The sequence below is a fragment of the Cornus florida genome, unplaced genomic scaffold (assembly GCF_030987335.1).
Source record: "Cornus florida cultivar Cherokee Brave unplaced genomic scaffold, ASM3098733v1 CherokeeBrave_3.0.0_Hap2_Chr02, whole genome shotgun sequence".
Lineage (NCBI taxonomy): Eukaryota > Viridiplantae > Streptophyta > Magnoliopsida > Cornales > Cornaceae > Cornus > Cornus florida.
Window position 1 is genome coordinate 24,611,751 of NW_026775572.1, and position 21,423 is coordinate 24,633,173.

Below are 21,423 nucleotides of genomic sequence, written 5' to 3' on the forward strand. Positions count from 1 at the left end.
GGACGAAAATAATGAAACAAAACAACCAGCAACACCCACACATAGGACAGTGAACAAAGCTTAATAGCAACAAAATACAAAGTGGATGCTCCATTTCACCATTGACACTCAAACATCTTAAACTCAATATCCATCCTTATGAGCGATACAACCCTTGACAGACAAGTGACAACAACATACGTACATTATATACCTCATGTTAGCAACCAGCTTTGAGCATGAGAGATAGAACACGCCCGCTGAAAAAGGCTATAGAGGTCTTGCTCTGTGGAAATGAGACTCAGATCTGAGCACCTTCTTAGGTTGATTGAAGCAAGTCTTGCTCATTATTTTTCATGCCCAGAGTACGAGTATTTGATAGTATTGCTCTTTAGGTATGCTCGTTCAACTTGGATTATTGGCTTCCAAATGGCCTTATTTCTTCTCAGCTTGGCCTTTCTGAAATGAAAATTCTTCAACTGATGTATCAGGTCAAAGTTGATAGCCTAATTTCCAATTCTCAGGCTAGTTTGGCGTGGTGGAATGAATTGGAATTAAGTGAGAATGGAGGTAGGAATGGAATGAGAAGAGAATGGAATGGTTATTCCTTTTGTTGAAAGGTGGAATAATTTTGATGGAATGATCATTCTCCAAGAACAGTGGGGAATGATGATTCCAACTTTAAATTAGTAACAAACACGAGAATGAAAAAAAAAAAACTATTCCATTCACTTTCTTTTATTTCATTCTACCACACCAAACTAGCCCTCAATGTGCAGTACCAAGCTTCTTATAACATATTCAATATAAATAGGGAAAAAAAAGTACAGGCCCAAAAGGGCAGCAGCCCAAAGGCAAGGAATACAAAGCTGGTGCAAGAAACCCATTACACCCAGCCCAAGAACAAGTTTAAATGTTCAACAAAGAACCCTTAAGGGTCTCCCTTCAATCCGGTGAACATGGAGAACTCTCCCCAGCACGAAGTCTCCCAGCTGGTGAGGAGTTGGGGTTGAAAAAGAATTGCATTCTACTTGAGTTAAAAAAAAAATTATACTTTTGAGTTGTGAAGCTTGGTTTTTTTTTTTTTTTTTTTTTTTTTTTAATGTACAAAAAGTATATCAATTCATTGAAAACAAAAACAGGAAGTGCAATTCGAAATGGCCAATTCTTGAGAAACAAAGAAATATGCCAAAAATAAAATAAAAAATTGTGCCCATAAAATACAATGAATTTGAACCGATGATGCTGACCAAGTAAGAAGTGCAGATTTTACTTTCCAATGTAGATTCCACATTGCTGGATCAAGGGGTGAGATTTTGATCATTTTCAAAAAGTTTTAAAACATTTTTACTTAATTTAATTAGTTTACGAAAAGAAAGAAACTTAGTTGCTAGCTTCTAATTAATGGAAGCTGATATAATATATATGTATAATGGAAGTAATTACGAACTGCATTAATTAATTAATTAGCACAGCACTGGATCGGGTATAGTAAAGTATAGTATAGTAATAATATATCCCATTATTTGAACAATCAATTCCTTGTCTTATGACCTAGTCATTCATTCATTGTTGCTTCTAAGGAAGCAATTAATTTACACTGAAAGCTTTATAATAATTTCCCATAAATAATATGTATAATCCATCTCTCTATATGTGTGTGAACTAGCTTGTTAAAAAAGTACTGTGGAAATAAAAAATAATAATAATAAAATAAAATAAAATACTTTGAATAGGTACGTAAGGGATTAAATGTTACCTCCATGAACCCCATCTCTTCTTTGGCTTAATTCTAACGTCTTTCGAAATACTTTTAAAAAAAAAAAAAAAATCAAAACATTTTTTTTTTCCTGATAAATATCAAAACTTGTCTGTCTTTGCATTAATCAAATAAATAACCAATAAAATAAGAAAATTAAATGATCAAAACACAAAAATAGTAATTAATAAACATACCCATCTTTCCAAATAAGTCAATTGAAAAGCTAATAAATATTAAATAATAATAATTAAAAAAAATCTGAATCAATTAATTAAGGAATTGATTAATTAGCGGAATTTTTAAGTTTTACATGTCAAATTCACTTGAGGTATGATGTGATAAATTACAATATTTATTAATTTGCTAATATTTATCGAACTCATCTCATGCAAGTGGATTTACCTATTACAATAATAATAGAAACAATTCATTTGACATCTCTAAAAGTTGTAAGTCAAATTTGAGACACTTGATCATATGAATTATTAAGTTTTACAGGGGATCCTATTTCACCAATGCTATTTGTTCTTGCAATGGAGGTCCTTACTCTTTCAATTAATCACAAAGTCAAGTCTAACCCTTGTTTTAATGGACAACCATAATGGACAACAACTCTTAATGGAAAGCAAGAGAGTGAGCATTGGCATAGTACCAACCTTCATTGAAGAGCTTCTGTAGGTCCTCAAGTTTACTAATTCTCCTCAAATCTGTTGTACCTTTAAGAATGATTGATGCAAGTCTCCCTCTGGTATTATTTGAACAATCAATGTCTTGCCTTATCACCCCCCATTCATTCATTCATTTATTGCTGCTTCAGGTAATAGTTTACAATGAGAGCTTTATAATAATTTCCCATAAATAATAAGTATAATCCATCTCTCTCTCTCTCTCTATGTGTGTGTGTGTGAGCTAGCTATCGAAGAAGTATCTTTAATTCTCACGTCTTACTTTTGACATACTTGGAAGAATAAAAAATCAAATCAAATCAAAATTTGTTTGTCTTTGCATTAATCAAATAAATAACCAATGAAATAAGAAAATTAAACAAAACCATCTCGATCAGCTTTTAATATGAATTGGTACAATTGAAAATCATCAATCATCAAAACACAAAAATATTAATTAATTGAGGATATAATTAATTAGCCGATGAATTGATTAGAAAAAAATATGTGTAGGCCTTGACATGCAAACATATCAATTCTATATATAATCTGACGACTTTAATGAAGAGATCGAACTATCGAAGAAGCATGTATATATAATCCTACACAATATACTACATAGTCTATATATATAGACATATGCAGAAAAAGAAGGAAAAAAACACCAGGGCATCGCTTGATGATGAGAGAGATTAAATGATTGAAGCAGGTGAGGCCAAACAAAAGAAAGAAAGGAAGTACTTAACTGGATGGAATTGGCGGCATATATTATTCAGCAGAAAAAGAAAGAAAGTGAAGACACTTAAAGGCTTTAATTATAGTGATGCTCTGTCCAGAAATCACTAAAATTAAAGCCTTTGAATGTCTTCGATGTCAAACTTTTCTTTCATCTTCGTCCCTTCGTTAATATTTGCCTTGGCATGGCGAGGGAATTTGTATCCTAAGGTGATTAATATATAGCTTATTTGAATGAATACATACATATATATATATATATAGCTTATATTTGAAGCTATATATAGCGTATATAATTAATGAACATAAATTAAATAAACGGTTTACCTAAGCTAAATATAAATATATATATATATATATATATATATATATATAGCTTATATTTGAAGCTATATATAGCGTATATAATTAATGAACATAAATTAAATAAACGGTTTACCTAAGCTAAATATATATATATATAGCTTATATTTGACGCTATATATAGCGTATATAATTAATGAACATAAATTAAATAAACGGTTTACCTAAGCTAAGCTACCAAACTTATCTTATACTACTTCCTAATACTTATCTTTCACAAAATACATATATATACATATAAATTTATATATAGCTTATATTTGAAGCTATATATAGAGTATATAAAGATCATACAATAAATAAATATTTAACCTAAGCTAAGCAACCAAACTTTTCTAATACTACTTCCTAATAGTTATCTTTTACAACTGTTTCCTTTTCCTCGATCTGTATATATCGTTTCATTCATCTCACCATCTGCCTTTTTTTAATAATTTTGGTTAATTAATAATACTCCCCAAAATATAAAGGAAAAAAAAAAAGTCATACTCGAAAGCTCAGTTATACTATAATCAAGGGACGTCTTCAAATATAACAGGCTAGATTGTACATGAAACAAGAGGAAGAGAAAAACAACATGAAACCAAAGGAATGTTACTATTAGTTGTGTTGGGGTGACAACGGAGCATCCTCTTAATCGATTCCTCCTGGATTATCGATCCCAAAAATATATATATATATATATATAATAAATAAATTTGAAGTTAGTATATTAGAAATTTTCAGCCTAAGAAACTATATGACTTAGTTGAGTATTTTGTGGACATCGAAACATAGAGGATGTAAGATGCAATAATTATTTTGGCATCCTTTTATTTTTGGGGCAACCAAATAGAGGGTTTATCAATCTTTTAATTATTTCTCTATTTTTTCTTTCTTTCTGTTGGTAGTTTAGATTGTACGGCTGGAGTACTAAACACAGTTGCATATCTAATTGGTTAAAAAATAAGTTCTAATTAATGTGTCTTTCCTAATTTTTTAGAATTTTAAAACTTCAACTTTAAGACCAAATTACCCTTTTAAATTATTTCTTCTTTCTTTATACCTAATAACCTTCCTTATTTCCTTTGTTACATATATTCAACTTTATTTTTTTTCTTTATTTTTAACAATTGTCTTCTTTTTTTTCTTTCTTTCCTGATTCAATATATATGGCTATATTTCATTATTTACTTTCTATGGCATCTGCTGTTTTTGAACATAGTATTCTTCTGTGGACAGACCGTGGGGAAAAATTCTCGTTTAATATTCTTGGAAAAAACTTGGGAGAATACGGTCGAAGATGTTCCTCTTCAACTACCCTTTATAGGCCAAGCTGTTCTCGTGGATTGGTTTTTTCTAGCTCTTGTGCAGAGAGAGGGCCCTGAATTTCCACTTTGTGCTTTCCATCTCGACCCCAATGTCACCTTTAGCCATCCCATTGAGAAATTAACTCCCCTGGTCCGCAATATAAGTGATGCACGCCAAGGGTATGTGGCCTACTTGGGTGACCAGTACGTATGTGTTGTGCGCTCTGGGTACGACGGTTGTTCTTATTCTTATACCCATTGCACCCGCCCTAACCATTATGTTACGATTGACATCTTCCTGGTTGAGCCGCCGCCGCGTGGTGAAAGATATTTCTTTGTTGCCAAGGATCGTTATTCCTTATCATACATGGTGGACGGAAATGTTGGGAGGAGGATCTGTTTTGCCACCCCCATGTAAGTGTCTCCACTTTGATTTCCATGCGCCACTCCACATGACTACATGAGAATAGATTATTTATTTATTTACATTGTTGACAATCATGGAAAATGTATTGCTATGGACTGTGGCCTAATGCAGCAATAGCATGTAATGCTACAAGTGGTTGATGAGATTAATTTTGATACCTATTCATTCATGAGTTTTGTACCTATCAGTTGTTTGTTTCAGAGAAACAGAGAGGGAGGCTATAGTCTTTTTGATTTTTCTTCACAGTTTTATATCTCTCTATTTTTTTGAAGTTGGAATATAACCAAGGCATTTTACTTGATCAACAGTGCAAGACTAAGAGAAGTCATATTAATTACAAATTACAATTTTCACTCTATGAGATCTATGTCAAAGAATTGCTAACATTTTAAATCCTCTATATCTAAATGAGAATTATCCTTAATTGCTTATTACATACCAGGGACTTGTTGGGGTAGTAACTATTAAGGCTTTGCAATAGTTTTTTCATTTTTATTTGACTAGTATCTAGAGCCCTTAATTTAGTGATTCACTCCGGGATTGGGAGGTTTCCATATGGTACAACATCAAAATAATAACTGCACCAAGCAATGTTTACTATTTGGTCGGGCAGGTTGCTTTTACGTATAATTCTTTTTTTTTTCGGTAATTGCATTCCTTTGCGAGGCCAGCACCAAAGGAATGCAATTACCGAAAAAAAAGAAGAAAAAAGAATTATATGTAAAAGCAACCTGCCCGACCAAAGTATGCTTTAAAAAGCATGCTTTTTTTGAGTTATTGTTGTTTTCAAAACAAGTACAGTTTTTCTACTACAGGTAGACCACTACATCTTGAGAAGTTTCCTAGTCTGTGAAGGAACTTCCTTGGCCTCATTTCTGTTTAAGGAGTATTATGCTGGCACACCAATGCTTTGATGCTAGCAGTTTCCGTAATTTCATCTTATTATTATTATTTTATAACTTGGATTATTTTTGCAGCTTTCGTCCATAATACCTACAAGGTTGAAGGTCCATGAAGATCTTCTGGTGGTAGTTTGTTGTTATAGCATTGATATATATGATATTTGGTTCATTTAGTAACAAGCGTAAAATAATTTTCCCTTAAAATAGAATGGTGATACAGATGCCATCTGTCATGGAGATTTTGCACATAATAGAATTCTAGTCAAAATTTTCAATGTATTTTTCAAAAAATATTTTACTTTTGTTAGGAGTTGCCATTTTGGGCATGGCCAATTGGTTGGGTCTTGATGAGCTTGTTAGAAAATAGCAGTTGGATTGTTTTGTATGAAAGTCGGTTTGGCTGGACAGTGTATATATTGAGGGGTTTTCAAAACATTTAGGCTTATTTTTTATTCTAATAAATGTAATTCGTTTTCATTTTTTGGAGTACTTATCATTTTTCGCTTTTTTATGGGCATTTCGGGCTTTTGTTATAAAGCTTGCAAGAGAGTGTGTGTATAATAAAACACTCCTGATGAACTGATGAACATGCAAGGGTGTGTAATAAAACACTCCTATGAACTACAAAAACAAAAACAATAAATTACAAAAACATGAAATGTAAAAATAACTTTGTTAAATGAATTTACACAAATGTGGTGTTAGTAAGGGTAGTATTTGTCATAAATCAGCATATTAAAGTGGGCTATGTAGGTGTTCTTTTCGTATTGATTATGGAGAAAATTGGCGCCCCCTGTCAGCAAAAACTAGCCATGCTGTGGCAGCTGCACCTACTATGCCTCCTACCTGATGTTTTCAATCAAAATTCATTCGAATAGATAAATACAAATAGAATCATTATCAGCCTTTTAAAAATGAGTATGAGTGTATCATTTTATAATATATAATATAGGTCAAAATGAGTGATTTATATTTAACTCATTTTTATAAAGGGTTAAATAAGTTGAATATGAGTCATTCATTTTGATCCATATTTCACCCCTCATAAGAGAGATTCAGTTTTACAACTTCTATTTGACTCAAATTCACCTCTTCCTTTCTAAAATTCTCTCACACGATTTCAAATTCTTTCACTATTTCTCTCTAAAATTCTCTCCGTATCATGGACTCCTCGTTTTATATCTGTATTTCAAAGTAGGACGATTTGATTTATTCATTTAATTATTTATTTTATAAAAAGTTTAATAGATGATTTCATATATATATATATATATATATAATACCTTACCTTCATGCATGTCTAGTCACAAAATAAAATAATATAAATTTAAAGAATTTTCAAAATAAATTAAAGGATTTACAATTATCCATACATATTTTTACGAGTTTTTATCCATCTAAAATTAAAAAAAAAAAAAAAAAAAAACTATAATAATTGTTATATATATATATATATATATGGTGTGGGGTCTACTATTTATGAAAATTTGAAAGAAATAGAATTAGTAGCGTGGCCCACTATTAAGAGAATTTGGTAGGCAGATTTGAATTATGTATATAGATTCATTGTATATATAATATTGTAGATATGAACACATTAAATACATATAAGCAAGTTGTTTTTTTAGCTTGCTTTGTAAGCTTAGCTTATGATTATAATTTTAAGCCGTTGTTGAGTGGTTGGAAATTAAGTCACATAAAGCAAAAGTGAGCGTGACAAAATTAAATCATAAATAGTGAAAATTTGAACCAAAACTCGTTAAGAAGCATTGTGTGACTTGGAAATTGTTAGAGGAAATAGTTTTGATTGGTTGGTTATGCATGCTTTCTCATATGCCTTTATATATTTTTATTTTATTTTATTTTAAAAGTTTAGTGGATATACACTCATGTTTATACGGAAACTCGAATACTCTAGAAAAATGAGAACTTTATACCTTCTAGTTGAGAACTTTATACCAATTAGGCTATTGCCCATTGGGTAACTTTCTTTTATGTTACATACCAACGTTGCATACATAAGCAATTCACTACTCAAAGTAAATATTTCAAATTAATCTTTCTTTTATGTTTGAAACTTAGTTGTGTTTAGTGAAATATTTTTCATAAGTGAATTACAGTATGAAAGTATAAAGTGCGACAATCCTTTCACACTCGTAACTTTTATTATTACGTCTTTCTTTCTTTCCTTGTAGGTATATATACATACATATATATATACATCTACGTATAGCTTAACCTTCATTATTATTATTATTTTTTTGTTCAATGTCTTTTATATATATATATATATATATTTATTTTCATTGATTCTTTATTGGGTTTTGATCATTTTAAGTTTTAATTGAAATAATGTGTAAACACTGAGAGAGAGATAAGGATGATTTGTAATCCATTCACAATATGGTTATATATACACACACACATATGTAAACAAAGAAAAAAAGAAATGGAAAGAAAGGAAATAATCAATTCACACATAGATTACATATATATATATATATATATATCTTTCTTCTTCTTCTTTTTTGAATTATTCACGGAATATAGGTAAGAGTGAGGAGAGGGAAAAAATAGTAACAGCTCGTTATATATATATATAAAGTTAAAAACAATTGAAAAAACAAAAGAAAGAATGAATTACATATGTATATAGACAGAGAGAGAAAAAAAAAAAAAAAAAAAAAAAGGAAAAATTTTAGGTTAATTCGGTCCTTTAAAATTTCATAAAAAAAGAAAAGATATGCTAATGATAATTTTTATAATTGATTTTTCAACCAATGAGATCAGACTGTGGAGCTTAGCATATATATATAAGACATTGAACAAAAGAGGAAAATAATGAAGATTAGCTTTATAATTAAACCTTTTATAATTAATTGAAAAATCTTTTATAATTAATTGATTTTTCAGTGTGACTGTCCTCGCTATGACATTAAGAGCTGCCGCTAGCACTCGGATGGTATTAAGAGTTGTAGTCTAATAGTATTTCTTATAGAGTAAAAGGCAGGGATTCAAATCTTCCTAGAAGCAACGTTTTTGCCATTGAAAATTTTATAGTATGACGGCTTTTATCAATATTCTACATTAATTAATTGTGAGCACCTTTGTCGGGGCCTCTTTCCAACTAAAAGTTGTTTTATGAAACAGTTTTCAAACCATGATCCATGCATCGGGGGAAAATGCTGTAAAGCCTAGTTCTAAATTTCTCTCCAACTTTCTCAGCAGCCAAACGTCATGAGACCGGAATTCTACACGTTCAAGATTAATCAAATTCTATTTCAAGTTGAACATTGCCCCATCAAGCACCTGCATCAAAAAAGGCTAACTGCAACATTATAGCTGCAAAACAGTTCTTAAATAGCCGATCTTCGGGTTATCCAGCCATTTAGGCCAGTGATTAGAAGTGAGATTAATTGTCACCAGATAATATGAACCTTCTATCTCATTCTTTTATTTCAAAATATCAAATAGCTACATAGTTCATCAAGTCACTTCAGTATCCACATAATAATGTGATAGAAACTATATATCAGTCCAGTTTTACGAGTCATTCCTCCCTCGGACATATTCAGGATGATGAACTGAACTGTAAATTAGATGGTTTCCTATTCCTATAACAACTAACTATGCAAACCAACTAACACTTCGACGCAACCTTCCACAAGCTGCCTATTCATCTTCAGTTCTAATAAATTTACTTCAATTCTTTGGCTGCGCTCAGCTTCTCTTTACAAATGACTAGGAGCTGCCAGCTGAACGTCTGACCCGGGTTTTTTTTACTTCAATTAATAGGAATGTCTTCTTGCTCCATGCTTTCTGTTCTTTGATAGAACAGAGAATTCCTTTTTTTGTTTTTTTAAACCTTTATTGAACATAAATTTTGAAGAACCTACCAGCACATGGACTGCACTCTTCGAAGAACTCGCCTTGGTCTTCGTTTCTCCACGACAGGAACCAGGTTCTCCATCAGCTGCATGCGAGTAAAACCAAAACAGGGAGTTAAATCTGTAACGATCTATCAATTTCATCAGTTTTGTTTCAGCGGAAAATGATATTAAAAAAATATGATCATAAACTTGGATACGGTTCATTTTGTAACGTTTGTCTAAGATGTGCAAAGCAAAAGAATAGATGCCTGTAGAAACAATAGCAAAAGAACAGACGCCTGTAGAAACAATAGATATATAAATTCTTCAACAGTATTGTAGTCTAAATATAGTGCAGTAAAAAAATATGCACCCTATCCGATAGCATAGACATAATCCATTTTCTGAATCTACTTTCCACCATAACAAAAGAGACTACATAATAAATTTTAAACATGATATTACTTGACAAGTCCTCTAATCATCTCCTGCTCCTAGGTATACGAAAAGAAAGAGAGAGGTTTATTGTCAAAGACATATAATTAAATAAGCAATAGAGAACATATGAAAATGAAGAGTAAGTTGGTCCAGAAACAGCATATATCATTGTCATTCCGTAAGATAGAATGTAGAACAAATTAGTATTGCTCCCTGATAGGAATCAAAGTTGCACGTTCAATGGCACTGTTTGAAATGTTACCGGATTTAGAGCAGAATAAACTGAACTACCACGTAGATTAGATATATACTAAAGTGTTCCTTTGATTTCATGTGATATTATGTCATATATGAAGAACACAAGGTTTTGCACCTCCTCAGGTAGTATGTAAACACAAAATAAGGAAAACCTGATTGTACTTTTGAGCCCAGTTATTAAAAGCAAATTAAAGTCCATATTAACCATAGTTTGCTGAAAACTTGAAGAATAAAGCAAAACCAGAGTTTTTGAAGTCATAGGCAAGAGTCGCATTTTAAGCAGGGAAAAACATTACATCCTCTGGAGGCACATCAGAACATCCATTGAAGAGAGAAAAAATCAATTGTGTTTTACATAAACCTTAAATAAGTTGATTTTTTTAAATGCACAAAAGCATTTAAACTGAGACAATCCCTCACACAATAAAGATTGTAACAGGATTATATTAAATGATGTTCCAATTTCAAGTTTCTTAATGTTAGTCCTTGAGATAATTAATTCTATAAATGCTGCATCTTAAGGCAGCAAAATACACAGAAATAATTGTTTTCTTTGAATTTTAGCAATTTTTGAAACCAAAACAAGTTGGAAGAGAACCCACCCGAGTTTGCTATACAAATTGACATGACTGCAGGGTAACATGTCTACCATATAAATCACTAAATTATTATTGCCAAGTCATATTTTATTTACTATAAGAATATTATTTGCTGTTCCAAGCCGGTCAATTTCATAACCAGCATTTGACTATTAGATATGGCCCCTCCTGGGAGATGGATAAACCATATCATGTCAGAGATTCCTTCATTAGCAAGCTGGTATTACACTCATTGCAACACTGTTGTATGTGTGCAGGACGACTTAGACCCGTAACAAACCAGGAAGAAGGAAATATGGTCTAGGACAAGGGGAGAGAGAGGCAGAGGCCAGCCCCAGCTAGTAAGGGTCATTTGCAAGCATACTTCAAAAATTCCCAAATAATTCAAATATTGCACTATTCAAAATCAATATTTATCCTGCAAGTATAAATCTGGAAAATCAGTAGCAAATCAATGAATTTCGCTGTCTGTCTGTTTAACCCCATTTTGTCAGAATTGTTGAAATGTAAGATACGCTATGAACGTTATTCAACTTAGATATAAAGGATGGATAGAAAAATATCAAGGCAAAGCAAAACTAGATATTTGATCATAATAAATGCATCCAGAGTGAGGACCCAGGGTCTTGGAAAAAAATAATAATATAAAAAAATAAGGTAGAGGTACTTTAAGGAGTTGCTGAATGAAAAATAAATAGGAAGCTTTGGCCTAAAAGAATATGGTAACATTAGGAAGATTAAAAGACACAAAATTAATATTAGTGTGTATGAAAGGTAAAAAATAGTGAAATGAATATAAGAAGTGTTTTAGGAACATATTACATTGCTAGTAAATCTGGAAGTATTTACGCAGGTCTACTTGGTTATCATCAATTTAATACCACGATGACAACTAAAAAAATGCCTGACGAGCCACAAAAAAATAAAATAATACCAATAATAAAAATGACTAATTTATCAAAATTGTATAAATTATTATGGTAATGGATGATTGATCACTACCTAAGAACTAATATCGTTGTTTGAAAAACAATTTGAATTTATTTTTGAGACAGAAGTTATTTACTCATCGAGGATACTAACAGAAGAATTAAAGAGAAGAAGAACCTCCATAAATTTGGAGAAAGCCCATGATAATGTCACTAGAGATGTTAAATAATGGATTTTCAAAGGAAAATAGACACAAATAGATATGCCAGAATAGTAAGGGATATACAAGATGGAGTTGTGACGGTAGTAAGAACAAATGAGGAAGAAACAAATGAATATCCAAAGGGTTATATCGGGCTCAGCATTAAGTCGCAAGTCTTATCCTTAATAAAAACACATTTTGGATAAGGTGCATGCAGATGACATTATTTTGATTGCTGAAACTAAAGCATGGTTAAATGCTAAATTAGAGGTCTGAAGAAAAACTCTACAAACAAGATGGTTTAAGTTGAGTAGGACTTTATAACTTCAAGAAAACTAAAAACTTGAAGTGGGGATATAGTGAAAATCGAAGACCGAAGTGATATCAGAAGGTGAATAGTTGTATTAAATAGACTGAGTATTCACAAAGAGGGAGAAACTGAATATGATATTATTCATAGAATTAAAGCAAGACAGTGGATATATGGAGGAATGAATATGGTACAGTAGGTGATCAACATATTCCTGGTAGAGGTAAAATTTACTACAGATGAGGTCAAAAAACCAATCATACTCCAAGGGACAAAATGTTAGTAAGCTAAGAAACATAATGTTCATAAAATGAGCCTGATTGAAAAGCATATGTTGACGTGGATATGTAAGACAAGAAACCAATGGATAGTCTTTCTTAATTGGATTTCAGGCCTCAAGAACTTCAGGGATGGGTCAGAGACCAAATAATATGGTCAAAGTCCCTTTACCAAAATTTGTGTCACCTGACCAACTAGAATCAGGCACGATCTCTAGAGATGCAATTGCATATTCATTGAAGGTATGCTGTCAAAACTGATTTTTATAATAACTTATCCAAAAAAAAAAAACTGATTTTTATAATAATAAGAATTGGCATTAATCATTGAAATTGTGGAAGTACTGCTAGTTCAATGGACTTTCTACATGAACCTATACTCATTACCTTTTCCACCCTTCCTTCTCCAGTTAAATACTGCATGGTTCTCCCCCACCTTCAGAATGGTTCACTTTAAAATTGTATATATATGCATGAGAATCAATTAGTATCTAAAACGCGCGTCTTTCATTCATGAAGGATAAGGGCATGAGAAACCAAATTTTCTTGGTTTACTCACGAAATCATCTAATTTCAACTAAGATATTACATATTCTATAGTCTTCCAAGAATTCTCTCATTATGTATTAAACTTTATGTACCATTCAGGAATACTACAGTTTTTTCAGTTTTCTCACTCAAACTCTCAAATATTTGGAACTTTATCAGTCTAATAATTTATGTGTCTTAGGATATCTGATAATTATTTACACTTTATAATGAAGAACATGATTCTTTAACCAAGGAATACACCCTTGTAGTGTCACCACAGGGCCTAGTATAAAAGTGGCAAAATACACATACTGTGCAAATCTGGTGTGAACGAAATCAAAATAATAGAAATTTCATCATTTATATTACATCAAATTCTTTTTTCAAACATTGCTATCAATGTAGAACACTTGCAGATGTAAGATCCACAAAATGGCAGTAAAAGAAATTGGCCATAACTTATCAACACAAACATTAATATGCATGCATAGACATGGACATTACACATTTGGGTGGGGGGCCGGGCGGGTTTGATATTCTTTGGCAATTGCTTTTTTTATTTATTTATAGAAAAGTCATAGTATGAAGAATGAAGCAGCAAAAGTTCAACCAAGTTAGCAATATACATATACCTGCTTAAACCTCTCCTTATTCTGCTCAGCCTGCATTTGGAACATTTCCTTTTCAGAAACTATGCACAGATGGCAATTAATTATAAATAAATAGAATTTATAATACATGAAACCATGACAGAACTGCAGGTTAGCAGTACAATGTCCTTGATACATACATCAATGAACACCAAATTGCAGAGAATGCAATGATTTAGTAAGAATATAAGGATCATAACATAAACCAAACAGTTCAAGAGCTTGATAAGCAAAAAAAAATGAAGGAAATAGACAAAAAAAATTAATTGTTGGATTACTGCTTCCATGCCCTAAATTATATACACTGTTTATGAATCGAGACATAGACAAGCATATAAACAGTCCTAGACCTTGTGTAGAGTTGATTAAAAAACAACCATTTTGTCAAGGGATTCATTGGAAATTCCATACAAATAAGTCTTTAAATTAAACTGTGAAAGCATACTAGTGTATCTCAGTTTCAAAAAACTATACAATACTAACATTAAGAACTCAATGACAGAAAAAAAAATTAAGAAACAGGTCACCCGTAAAAACCTTAAATTTAAGTGGAGATAAAAGCCACGACCAACAATTTTGATTGCCGCAACATTATAGATGAGTAGACAAAACGAATTTTGTAATTTGGATCAAGCATCCATCTGCAGTTGTGTGTTTTATGAATTGCCCTTCTACTGGTTTCAGAATGTTCCAAGGAGCCTTCTTAAAGTGCAAAGTGCATACACCCAGTATATGGGGCAAGTAGGAAGGGGAAGCCTGGAGACAAATCTAACCAAAGGAACTAATTTTGTGAAAAGCATGGTTTATTTTAATGCAATTGTCTGATTAGAACCCCAGCAAAAAAAAAAAAAAAATTAAATAAATAAAATAGCAATTTTTTTCTCATTACTAATTTTTCCTCATAGGATTCTACTTAAACAAATTGTTTTAAATCTGATCTAAATGTCCCTTCCCTTGCAGCAAAAGTTTAATAGCCAAGTAAGACATTCAACAAGTTAAGCTTCAATTTTGACCCCAAACAAACTTGCAATCACTATGATGCTCATAAATTTATTCTTTATGCTCTCCCCATGTAATCCAGTACCAACTACTACATATGTCCATTTTCCAGTAATGTTCTAGAATAACCATGAATTTATATGACAAAATAATAAAACCAAGCAACACAAATTATTATAAAAAAATAATAATAATAATAAATAAATAAATAAATAAAACAATACCTCTTCTCTCAAAAGACGTGCATTATCCTCCTCCAACTGGGTCACCAATGATTCTAATTCAACAGTGTAGGCCTGAAACTCAAAAAAGAGTACAACACGAATTCACCAGATTCAAAACCAATTAAATTATACATATATGTAAATGCAATTCGACTAAAAGAACTATAAAAATGATCAATTAAAACGCAATTGGAATAAAATCAACCTGCTTTCGTTCTCTCGACCTAGCAGCTGACTCTCTATTCTTAATCATTCTCCTCTGTTTCTGCTGTGTCGCCTTATCCACAGGCGGCTCCTCCACGGCCCTCCTCTTCCCTCTGCCACCTCCACCACCACCACCACCAGTAGACACAACCGCAACCATCCTCCCATCAATTCCGTTCCCAAATCCCACCGGATCGACACCAAAACCCCCGGGTCCGTTCCGCGACGATTGCATATGCGGCGGAACCTGAAACTGAGCAGCATTCATCATCGAATCCACACCGAACCCCGTCGGCGTCGGAATCACCGGAATTCTGACATCCTCCTCCCTCACAGCTCCGGCCTTCGTCAGAAAATCCTCCAGAGTCATCTCCGGCTCACGGTCGCCCTCTCCATTTCCGTGGACGATCTCCTTCCACACCTCATCCACCGTCTTGGTCCCCACACTCTTCGGCAAAGTAAAGCTCCCCTGCCTCGACAACGACACCTCTCCACCAGTACCACCACCGTCGGCGGCGGCGAATCCACCATCACCGGCCACGGCGTTGTCGGAAAATGCCTCCGGATCGTTGTACATGTTCTTCAGCAAATCGTCCATGTTCATGGACCCAAAGTTCTTGCTCTGATCAGTTTGGAGGTCAGCGACTGTGAGAGATAGTATTGAGGACTGGCGTGGCAGATCCGGATTGGGCTGTGATGTAGACGCCATCACCTTCGACGACGCCATACACCGAATTTCTAGGGCTTGTTCAGATTTTTCCCAAAAAAATTCAAAAAATCACACACAAAGTCTCTCTGAAATTTAGGATTTAGTTTAGGATCAAACCGAACAAACTGTTAACAACCCTTTGAGCCCGTACTGTGAGAACGCGAGTCTCCTGGACTGTTTCACATACACCTATAGATATGCTGTGTGTATGTGTGTGAGGGACTCAGAGGGAGAGAGGAGAACTTAGGAAGGAAGAAGGAAAGCAGTGTAGAGAGAGAGGGGGGTAGAGAGAGAGTTGTGGCTATTCGTTGATTATTTCTGCAATTACAAGTGTATTTGTGTCATTTTAACCATGTTAGGACAAGTGTCGCCAAAATTAAGCGAGTTTGTTTTTTTAACTTACACGCCGTGTGTTTGGCTCTAACATCTATTGGCTTGTTCAAAAGTGGTTTCACGTCTAAATTGATTCGCGCACCCATGCAAAGACAAGTGCTTTGCGTTTTGTACGTTTGCATGCCCACTCATTTCATTTTTGTGTTCCCAAAAAATTATTTTCCACACAAAATTCAAATTTAAATGATTGTTTTGGTGGAAGTGTAATTATTTGTTAAGGAACAAATTGTAATTATCGAATTACAATTATATGACATGATGCCAAGTGATAGAATATACTAATTTTCTCATATAAATTGAATTCGGTATTATTGAATGTCATTCTTAAAACACAATTTTTTTTTTGAAAAAATTTAATTTTATTGAGATGATACAACTAGACTGTGGCATTGGGGGTGAGTTGTTATGATAGGATCAACATTATCCATGTCTATTGCATCTCGATAATTGTAGCACGATTGTTATTTTTTTTAAAATTTGTTATGATGCAACATTCCGACCATGGGTGTGACTGTGTGGTGAGCTGTTGTCAACAATTGTAGCATGATTCTTGCTTCTTTTCAAATCTCAACATTACCATTTTTAAGTTTTGAAACTTTTGAACTTGACAAAAATATTAATAAATTTCATATAGCAACTTATAATATTGTTTAATAATTCAATTTAATATTTAATTATAAATAAATTAAGTGTTTATTAATAAAAGTGCATTTAGTAGTGAAATTTGAGTTGAGCACCACTTAAAATGAGAGATTTTAAATTATAATGGTACCACTTATCACTTAATGCTATATACTTAAAGTTAAAATTATATATAAAAAAAAAAAAAATCAATTTTTATCACTTAATTGAATTCAAAACTTTATCTTCAGCTCTAAAAATTTTCTATATTTAATTTTTAATTTTATCAAATAGTATTTTAGTAATTTAAAAGATGATAATGCAATAAATACATGCTCACTTGGGAAGTTGAAATCTGCAACGATTAAAATGATGTAATCTTTATTATTATAATTATTTTTGGTGCATTATGATAACCATTTTCCATAATTAATAAATCAGTAGAAATACAAATATTTAAACAATTAAAAATCTGACCGTTAATGGATTGTTGTATTGAAAAATATTGTCGGTCTTTTCTATATTATAAGTTAGCGTGTGAGTTTCTTGTTAATGAAAATAAAAAATACATATATATATATATATATATATATAAACCTACTTTTCTTGATTAAGATTGGTTAATTTAATTGAGATATGATATTAACACTTCATTTTACTAATACTTTAATGAATTTTTAATAAAATAAATAACAAAAGTATTTCTGAAAAGTGAAATATAAGATCCTATGATCATTATAAAATGCAGAATAATGTGTCTTTCTTTTGATTATTAAAAAAAGTTACATTTCTTTATTTTATTCAGGGTATAGTGCATTAAACCCCCCTGAACTATTGCAGTATGTGCAAGAAACTCCCCTGAACTATAAAAATTGCAAAGAAACCCCCTGAATTATTGGGGTATGTGTAAGAAACCCCCCTGAACTACAAATGTTGCAAAAAACCCCCCTGAACTATTGGGGTTTTTTTGCAACCTTTATAGTTCAGGGGGATTTTTTGCACATACCCCAATAGTTCCTGAACTATTGGGGTATGTGCAAAAAAACTCCATGAACTATATATTTTTTTGTAGTTTACCCATCCACGCGAATTGATTGACTGAAAGGGACGATGAAGCCGAGGAATTTGTTGCTGGGATCGGTGGGTCTCCTGTCATAGCTCCATCATAACTGTTGCACCACTAGCCAGATCCGTCGGTCATATATATCGCACTTCTCTGCACCGTTGCATCAGCCCATCGCCGTCACCGCCTTGCCCACCGTTCAGCTCACCTTGCTCGCCGGTCTATTCCACTGTCCATTCCAATCTCGCCGGCCCATTTCGCTATCTCCATAGCCGAGCACATCGCCGTCCGTGTTTCGAGCACACAGCCGTCCACAGTTCACCGCTGAGCCCCCTTGAGCTCGCCGCCGCCTCCACAGTTCACGGCCAAGTCAACCGAGCTCTCATCATAGCCGAGTCCTTCGCGCACAAGCCGCCATCATCCGAGACCGAGCCATCCCGCCGACCTCGGATTTCTTTGCTCTCTTCTCTCTCTCTCTCTCTCTAGTTCTCAGTTTTGGGTTGTATTGGGTGAAAGATATTTTTTGGTAGGAAAAAAAATAAGAAGTGTATAAGTTAAAATGACGCAGTGTACGTGTTATAAGGGTAAACTGGTCTTTCAAAATTTTTGGTACTGGAAGCTAATGTCATGGGGGTAAATTGCAACAAAATCATAGTTCAGGGGGTTTTTTGTAGTTCAGGAGGATTTTTAGCAAATGACCAATAGTTCAAGATACAAAATCATAGTTCAGAGAAATTTCTTGCAAATGATCAATAGTTCAGGGAGGTTTAATGTATTTTACCCTTTTATTCTTGCAAAGTTTATTAAAGAGGACTTTATTTAATATCATAATAACCATATAAATGGGTTGCATGAAAGTCATAAGTTGAGGAAGCATAATAATAAAAGGAGGGTGCCCCCAATCCAAAAACCAAATCTGTGGGCGATAGCTCCAGTTAGACTCGATCCGAACGCGCGTGAGAGCCACTCTCCATGCAAAGAGGCGAAGAGAGTAAACAGCACGAAACAAAAAAGCGCGTATTTTCGTAACATACCAGAAAAGGCTAAAAAAGATACATTGCCGCTTAAATGGGATTTTTCCTTTTCGGGGGTTGACTCTTTCTCTCTCTAGGTTTGCCGCCACTCGCTCTTTCTCTCTCTAGGTTTCTGCTCTCTTTGTCTCTCCGTGCCGTCCACAGCCAGCCGGTTGGAGAGGAGAGACAAATTACGTACACAATCAAAATATGAAGATGTGGAATCACTATTCATATTTTTACTGTTTTTACTGTTTCAAGAGATTCGTCGTGTCATTTGTGATACGAACATTCTTCCTCAAACGCGACAAAACAGTACTTCTCTGGAAGAAGCAATAAAAGTTTGGAAATAATAATTTAAATTACTTTAAGGTCTCGGTAACAGTATCTCACACTTTTTTTAACAAAAAATATATATATATATATATCTCACACTTTTGACCATCACATAATTTTTTTTACTATTATTATTATTATTATTACCATAATGTGGTATAAGAAGCAATAATAGTGCAAATACAGTCATTTAATTACTTGGTCTCAAACGTGTAATTACTAGCATTATTGACATTTAGTTTTTTTTATTACTGCATGGTGCGATGGTGGGAGAGGAAAGTGTAAGAGAGTCGGTGGTGGTTTATTGTTCTTCTTTTTGAAATGTTTATTGAGCCAAATTTGGATCTATTTTTCTGCGTAGGAGATATTTTATTATCGCAGAAATAGCAATTTCATTACTTGAAGGTCTCAAAGAAATAATTAGTTCCATTATCAGCTATTATCTCAACAGTTCAACTTTTGATCATGATATGGTGTTTGATAGAGAGAATTGACATTATCTCAACCGTTCAACTTATGACCATCAAATGGTCCGTGATGAAAATAGGGTAAGAGATTGGATGGTGATTTATTGATCTTCTGACTGAACGGTTTTGGTTGGAATGTATATTAAGCTGAATTTAGATCTCATCTCCCATGCGCACTGAAGTAAATGAAGTTATCTTAACCGTTCTAACTTTTGACCAGCATATATTTGTGTGATGGAGATAGAGCAACAGATTAGGTAGTGATTTATTGATCTTAATAGTTGTGGTTGAGATGTGTATTAAACTAAATTTGGATCCTTCTCCCCTGCAACAGAGTAAATGACATTATCTTAACCATTTAACTTTTTGACTATCATCATATGGTGTAAGAAACAATAATAATGCGGAAATAGTGATTTTATTACTTGAAAATCTCAAAGGAATAATTACTCGCGCTAATGGATGTTATCTCAATCATTCAACTTCGATTATCATATGTGTGTGATGGAGAGAAGGTTTTGCCCATCGTATGGTGTGTGATGGAGAGATGGTAGAGAATTTTTTATTTTTGAATGGCAAAGATGGTAAGAGATTGGGTGGTGATTTATTGATTTTTTGACTGAACGATTGTAATTAGAATGTATATTGAGCTGAATTGGATCAACGTCCAAGAGGCTGAGGAAATAGTGGACTTGTTAGAAGCTTCCAATGGAGTAGTTAACCTGAGAGGAGACAACGAGGTTGAATAGGGTGCTTTAAAGTCTAGTAGACTACAAGCCGAATAAGTTTATTTTATTTTATCTTGTTTAGAATTTTTGTAAGTCCAAAATATATTATCTTTTATAAGTACGAAAAGACTCCATTGCCCTTCTTGTAGTCTTAGAACTTGATCGTGCTGTTCGAGGATAGTTTCCCATTTATCAGATTACGTAGGACTTCTCTAGAGAAATGAAATATTAATCTGAAGATTTTGAAAAATTTCTGATATCTCACTGTACTTCTCTTACAACTATCTATACCAAATGTTGTTCGAGATTTCAGTTCCACACGCAAAAATATGTAACCCGATTCGGTACTTACTATATCATCCAAATATCATATTTACAGTCCCAAATTACAAGATTAATATCAAGTGGATAAATCCTACAGCGCAGCCATGACGTCTGAGCGGAGAGATGCCACATCAGTGTTGAGGGAGGCCACATTT

At 33.1% G+C, this 21,423-nt stretch overlaps 1 protein-coding gene across 2 annotated transcripts; it reads right to left on the bottom strand.

The window, feature by feature from the left end:
* Window positions 1–9,549: 9,549 nt before the first annotated feature.
* Window positions 9,550–16,648, bottom strand: LOC132294321 (ABSCISIC ACID-INSENSITIVE 5-like protein 2). Of its 2 annotated transcripts, XM_059792131.1 has the most exons (4): window positions 15,616–16,648; window positions 15,411–15,482; window positions 14,170–14,199; window positions 9,550–10,095 (listed from the first exon to the last, which is right to left on the bottom strand). In XM_059792131.1, the coding sequence occupies exons 1-4, from the start codon at window positions 16,339–16,341 to the stop codon at window positions 10,015–10,017; spliced, it is 909 nt and encodes a 302-aa protein (XP_059648114.1). In that variant the 5' UTR covers window positions 16,342–16,648; the 3' UTR covers window positions 9,550–10,014. The 2 variants fall into 2 exon arrangements, with proteins under 2 accessions (XP_059648114.1, XP_059648116.1); XM_059792133.1 differs by lacking the exon at window positions 14,170–14,199.
* Window positions 16,649–21,423: the final 4,775 nt, after the last annotated feature.